This window comes from Miscanthus floridulus, chromosome 1 (genome assembly GCF_019320115.1).
Source record: "Miscanthus floridulus cultivar M001 chromosome 1, ASM1932011v1, whole genome shotgun sequence".
In the NCBI taxonomy this organism is placed as follows: Eukaryota; Viridiplantae; Streptophyta; class Magnoliopsida; order Poales; family Poaceae; genus Miscanthus; species Miscanthus floridulus.
This window is the reverse complement of record NC_089580.1, coordinates 111162816-111169212: the sequence shown is the minus strand read 5'-3', so window position 1 is coordinate 111169212 and position 6397 is coordinate 111162816. Positions and strand designations below refer to the sequence as shown.

Genomic DNA, 6397 nt, shown 5'->3' with positions numbered 1-6397 from the left:
TCCTGACTTTTTCGGAACAATCTTCCTTCTTTAGTGTATATCTCGGTTTTTGGACAACCATAAATCATCGAAAAATTATGGACAATAGTAGACTTCAGCATGTTTCTCTGACCCCAAGTATCACCCTGATAGCTGCTATGGTTTGGGAATTACAGTTGTTTTACTAAACTGCTATTTTCCACCCCACGAGGAAATTATAGGTTACTTGTTTATAACCTTGCACATGAGTTTCATTGGGATGTTAGAATATCTTTTTGCTAGTTAACTCATCTAGAATAAGGTGCAAGCTACCCTTTAGTTTCCCCTAGTTAATCTTTTCTTAAGGGGGTAGCCAAGTTAAAGGAGTTGCAAGGATTCATACATTCTAGTGCTTCACTTGGGAGTATCGGTTATCCCCAGGGTTGAGAAGTTCACATCAAGCGCACATATCCTTCACTCAGGATTGATAATTGTTGGACCATCTACAAGAAGATTGGGTATTCATTAGGATTGGTCTTTGCTTCAAGCTATCATAAATTGGGAGTTCGACCTTCAACATACCCATGACAAGTTGGCATTGATGACATTGGAAGAAGATATTGGATATCTATAGTTGGTTCTACGTTGGCTCAAAAAACATCAATGTGACACCAAGCCAGACAAGTGAGTTCTCTACATGGATATGTTATTTTCTAAATAGTGGAAGTAGGGGGAAAAGGTACCAAGAAAGTTAGTGATGTGATTGGAACCCACTCAAAAGATGTGAGAGAAACTCAGAGTTTTCAATAATGAGATGGGATATCTGACATATGAACTGAAGTTATCCATTGTGGAGCATGGAGGTACTATCTACTTGGACATAAGAGTGACATCAACATGGATTGTAGGAATCCAAAAGGCATCAATACTAAGTTGGGTTGAGCTAGTGACATTATCATTGGATTGGAATTGATTATGACTTGGAGCTACATGTGGCATCTACAAGCACATTATCCTATTGGACCAAGTGTGGCATCTACAAGGACATGAGAGTATATTTTCATGAAAGATCGGACTGAAACTTGAGACATTGTAGATGGATTGGAGTAATCAAGAATTATGACTTGGAAAGGAGTTATCACCTAGAGAAAGAAATGTCGTTGCGGATGACCTTAGCAAAAGGGAGATGTGCTAATGAAGATTCGGATGACACCAAGGACTAAGGCTATGTGATTCAAAGTTTGAGCATCTTACTCGGAGGATAGTCATTAATGTTTTGAAGTTGGTGGTAGAACCTACTTTGGACCAAGAGAGTAAGGAGGCTCAGTTGAGAGGTGAACATATGAAGAAAGAGACTTATATTATGAACTAAAAAAGAAAGGTGGCCTAGTGATTGGAGTTACCTGAGAATTGTTTGGAGTACTTGTCAAAATCTTGTAATTAGTTGAGCAAGTTACTTGGAGTAAGGTTAATAGGTATGCAAAGTAAAGTGGAATCCCTACCAAGAGGATGGAACTACTTGAGGAAGAGAAGAAGATTCAATGGCAAAGTAGCCCTATCACTTTGATCACCATCTTTCGAATCTATAGGACGCGATTCATCTTAAGGGGGGTAGAATTGTAACACCCTAAAATTTGCTTCTTTGGAAATAGAGCTAAAATGATTTATTTATAAATTTTTGTGCTCATGAAAACATAGGGAATAATAATATTTCAATAAATTAAAATTCATCATAGGGTGTAGCAACATTGTTGTTGTAGTGCATTGGTGTTTTTGTGTTGTCTGGTTTTGACCAAAGTTCAAAAGGATTCAAAATTCTATTTGAAATGCCTTTGAAAATCTATTTAAGAAAAGGAAAAAAGAATTTTCCCTCTCTCTTTTTGGGCCACTCGGCCTGCTCCTCTCCATCCCTCTCTATTTCCCCGCAGGCCCAGAAGCCAGGCCCACTCGCCTTTCCCCCTTTCTCCCTATTGGGCTGGCCCAGCTAAAGGACCGCGCAGCCATGTCCCCACCTCCTCTCCTTTGCCAGTTCACAGATAGCCCAACCCTGCTCTGGCTCTCACTACTACCCCGACCCCATCTGTCGATGTTGTCTTCCTCGCATCATGCTCGAGCCGGACTCGACCGAGGAAAGGAAATCCATCGCCGCTCCCCGAATCCTCCATGACCTTGGCATGCACGCCATGCTGAGGCCCCTATATAAGCATGCCCCAGGTGCACCGCCTCATTCCCAACCCTAATCACAAGCCGCCGCTCTTGTCTCGAGCCGCCAGAGCAGCCACAAACCCTAGCCGCCGCTACCATGCTCGCCTCGCCGTTCCGCCGCTCCGCCGTCGTTCGAGACCCCTCGTCGAGCTTCGCTGGGAGGTAAGTAAGCAGACAGTACCATGCTAGCTCTCTCTTTCACTCTCTGTTACCGTAGCGCCATTGTCGTTGTTTCGCTTGTCCCGATCCGCTCGATCAAGCCCTAGCTCACCACCGTGCCTTCGCGGCCGTCCCCGACCCTCTAGCCGCATTCGCCATCTTCCCCTCTATCTCCTAGAGATTCTCCCATGTCAAACCGTGGCCCGTAGGCCATTTTTTCATGTTCATCGGTGAGATTCCTTGCCGTCGACGTTGGTGGCCGCCACGCCGATCGACTGTTCCGGCCGGTAGCTTCTCCCTCCCTCTCTCCGATCTAATCTAGATCGTCCAATCCTGATCCGACGGCCCAGATTCACCCATATCCCTTCGTTAGGCTCTTTTGCTAAAGGGTCCCTCCACTTTCCAGTAATTCTGCCCCGCCGTCCTTGGTTTTGATTTAATTCCAAATTTATTTATTTTAATTCAAAAAAATAGTTCGGTTTATTTACAAATCTGCCACTGATTTTGTTTTAGCCATAAATCTCTGTTCTAGCTCTGTTTTGACCCGTTCAAGTTGCATTACATTCGTAATGATGTAATCTACGTGATAGTAACCATGTTTAACATGTTTTGTGATTTAAAATTAAATATTAATCTGATGCTTTTATATGCAATTAGTTTTCCAATTAAAAGCAACTTACATTTTCTACTTTGATCTTTTCAAGTAAAAATAAGATTAGATCAATCTTAGTTTTCCAAATCAGATATAATTTGGCCTAATTCAATTTATATACTTCTATAAAAATATCTTATACATGTTTAAAATAAATGAAGCTTGAAACTTTCTTTTCTCTTAAGAAGTAAATCTTACGGTAGGCGTTTCTTGTGCACCGTAGCTCCTATTAGAGTGCTTTTCGTATTTGTGTGTTTGTAGCAATACGTAGATTAGTTCTCAAACATTTTTGTTGATTGGTGTATTGTTCTAATTTAGTCATTTTTATGTTATGCATGTCTATTTGGATGCTTGTGTGGTGCTTTATGATCTTGTCCATTCGGTGTGCTTTACGTGTTGATCAAGAAGGAGTTCTTTTGAAGCTTTGGACTAGAAGAAGGATCAGAGTTTAAGGCAAGTATAGTATGGGATCATCCTTGTTACATATTCACCATTAATTAATTCATGTGCATGTGTCTACCTTGATTACCACTAAGGATTTCCTAGTATTTGTACTTGTACCTTGTCTTCTATGGGTTATTGAATTGGGTAGTACTTTTGCTAGTGCTCAACTAAAGCCATGATCTTGTAACTTGACTAATGGAGTATGCAATAAACACTAAAAGATGACTTTTTAGCAACACTGGATAAAGGGGGCTAGAGTGTTTGGCTACTTTCTAGATGCTCTGGATTCCTCTCCCTAAGGACTTATCTATAAGTCGTCACCAGGACATACAGTACAACTGTGAGGGCCATATGGCTCTGGCTTTAGTCAAGTATGAGAACCTTTTCTAGCTTGTTAGTGGTTACCTAAAGGGCGCAAGAGGGTCTTGATGAATCGGGTATAGCGCGGCCTCTGTCCTTATGTGTATAGCCTGTGCGGAATGTGCCATTTGAAAGGGGAGCTCTACATCTGTTTGCCAATTGAAATCCTAGTGGCCCTAACTTGTTAGACGAACCTTTGAAAGACTTTATAGTGACCCCTGCCTACTCACCTTGGAAGTGATTTAGAGTTATAAACCCGGGCATATGGGTACCATGACTCACAGTGAAAGTGTACAACTTCTGTTGAGTGTAAAACTATTATAACAGTCGTGCTCATGGTCACGAGCAGCCTTGGAACGTTTACGGAATAGAAGATAACTATTGACTACTTGTTTATGCTATTCATTATTCATGTTTACCTGATCATGCGTTTATATGGGATTATGATAACCTTGTTGCTACTCAATTGCTAAAATCATGACTCACTAAAAGCTAATCGTAGTTAAACCAGTGTTAGCCTTTGAGCCTCATGAACCCCATGTTATTTTTGCTGAGTACGACATGTGCTCACCCTTGCTATTTCCCCCACACCTCAGTCTATAGTAAAAGTTGCTCAGAAGATTGATGAGGACACGAAGGAGTTCCTAGAAGATTGATAGGAGTACTAGGCGTATGTTACCCCTAGTCAGTCGTCCCTACGAAGAATGGAGCCTGAAGATTAGTTACCATTCCGCGATACTCTGATGTAAGTGTTAATATAGCTATATATATGTTATTTAATAACATTGTTTCGAATATATTCATTATATTGTTGTATGTGTGGATTTCTTGGGCACACATATGGCAAACCTGGTTTTGTCTTTAAAACTGGGTGGGACAGATTGGTATCGGATGGTGAGTAGACATTAGAGATGTAGAAGAGTTGAATGGATAGACATTTTTTTAGCAGATGGTGGGTAGACATTAGAGAAGTAGAAGAGTTGAATGGTCAAAATAGACTATTACTTTTTATTTCCTATACTTGCATCTTAAGCATGGAGTCACCTCTTGGATTATTTATTTCTTGGAGCCATTATTCTCCAAGTATAGGACTTGGTGTTAACTCTTACCTAGAACCAAGTTTTTTAACACATTCTAAATGTCCACGCCGAACCCTATAACAATTGCATTTTGTTTCTACCTCAATAAGACGTTGTTATATGTTTTGTAGACGAAGGCCATAAGTTAAGGTTTAGAAAGGGACTAATGAAAGGTTTACAATCCTTTATGTCCAATAAACCAAGAAATTTTGAAACTGCTTTTTGGAGCATAACTGTGTTACAAACATATTGGTTGTGACCTCTTGAATTCAATCTTAAATTTGGAGCACATGTTGAAACTCTCTAATCATGAATGTTTTTAATATATATATATCAGGCGTATATTCAGAGATGATGGCAAAGGTGTTAATGAGCCACTTGGTGAAGTTGTCTGCTTGGATGGAAGTTGCAAGGGGCTCACAGTATAAATTTAGTGACGATATTGATGTTGCCTTTGTATTTTCCATTAACACTAAACTATTTATTTGACAATTGTTACTGAAACTATCTGATCTAAAAAATGACAGGTGAGGGGAACATACTATGTCAAAGTTGACAAGCTAGGGCATGGAGCTCACTGGCGAAGAACATATGGCCAACAAGTCTATTCACCCTATCTTCTTGCTTTTACCCATGAGGTATATGGTTCTTACTATGTCTATATGATGCTTTTATGTGGTTCTGCAGGTAATCATTCTTGTTATTACAGGATGAGACAAGTTGGAAATCCTATAATGTTGCCAAAGAAAGCACGATGGATGAGAATTACAGTCTTCCTGATAATGTTGCAATTATTACCTTGCAGGTATCATAATGCTCTTCATTCACTCTTAACTCGTAGATAAGTTTTGGCATACATCATATTAACGACATAAAAACATTAACAGAGAGAATTGAACTTTTCAGAATCTAGATGATGGCACCACATTACTCCGCTTGGCCCATCTGTTTCAGGTGTATTAGTTTTTTATAAAATAGTGTTTTATTTTTATTTCTACTATACAATGAATCAATAATTAATCTTTATCGAGTCTCCAGGCTATAGAGGACCCTCAATATTCAGTGATAGCAAAAGTTGAACTAAGAAAGGTGTTCGGAAAGAGAACCGTAAGTAAAATTATTGTTGCAATTCATTCTTTTGGATGCATATTTCTTCTGCAAAATAATTATGTAGTAGTACTATATGCTGTTCCAATTTGCAGATCAAGGAATTAGCTGAGACTAACCTTTCTGCCAATCAAAAGAAGTCAAAAATGAAAAAACTCAACTGGAGGGTAATCAAGAACAGTAAAAGTGATCCAATCCCATTGAAAGGTGGTCCAATTGACAGTCAAACTCTTGTTGTAGAACTTGGACCCATGGAGATACGCACCTTCTTGCTGAAATTCTAGATTGCATATACATAAAGTAATTGCCTAGTTTATAAAGGGGAAAATGAAACATCATTGTACAAAAGGATGAATATGTATCCTTTCAGGCCTTGTTCAGGGTTTGATGTGGATTGTGATGGATTGACTAGGATTGAACAAAATTGTTAGTT

At 39.5% G+C, this 6397-nt stretch overlaps 1 protein-coding gene across 1 annotated transcript; it reads left to right on the top strand.

Annotated features, from left to right (window-relative positions):
- Positions 1–2260: 2260 nt before the first annotated feature.
- On the top strand, positions 2261–6248 carry LOC136461470 (alpha-mannosidase-like). The gene is made up of 7 exons (XM_066460740.1): positions 2261–2325; positions 5195–5279; positions 5385–5495; positions 5567–5662; positions 5764–5811; positions 5896–5964; positions 6060–6248. The coding sequence occupies exons 1-7, from the start codon at positions 2261–2263 to the stop codon at positions 6246–6248; spliced, it is 663 nt and encodes a 220-aa protein (XP_066316837.1).
- Positions 6249–6397: the final 149 nt, after the last annotated feature.

What these genes read in the sequence shown, in the direction of transcription:
- LOC136461470 (XM_066460740.1), top strand. Translation starts at nt 2,261, where the DNA reads ATGCTCGCCTCGCCGTTCCGCCGCTCCGCCGTCGTTCGAGACCCCTCG. An exon ending in GAAGTTGCAAGGGGCTCACA is followed by an intron (nt 5,280 to 5,384) that starts GTATAAATTTAG and finishes AAAAAATGACAG; the next exon opens with GTGAGGGGAACATACTATGT. An exon ending in TTGCAATTATTACCTTGCAG is followed by an intron (nt 5,663 to 5,763) that starts GTATCATAATGC and finishes TGAACTTTTCAG; the next exon opens with AATCTAGATGATGGCACCAC.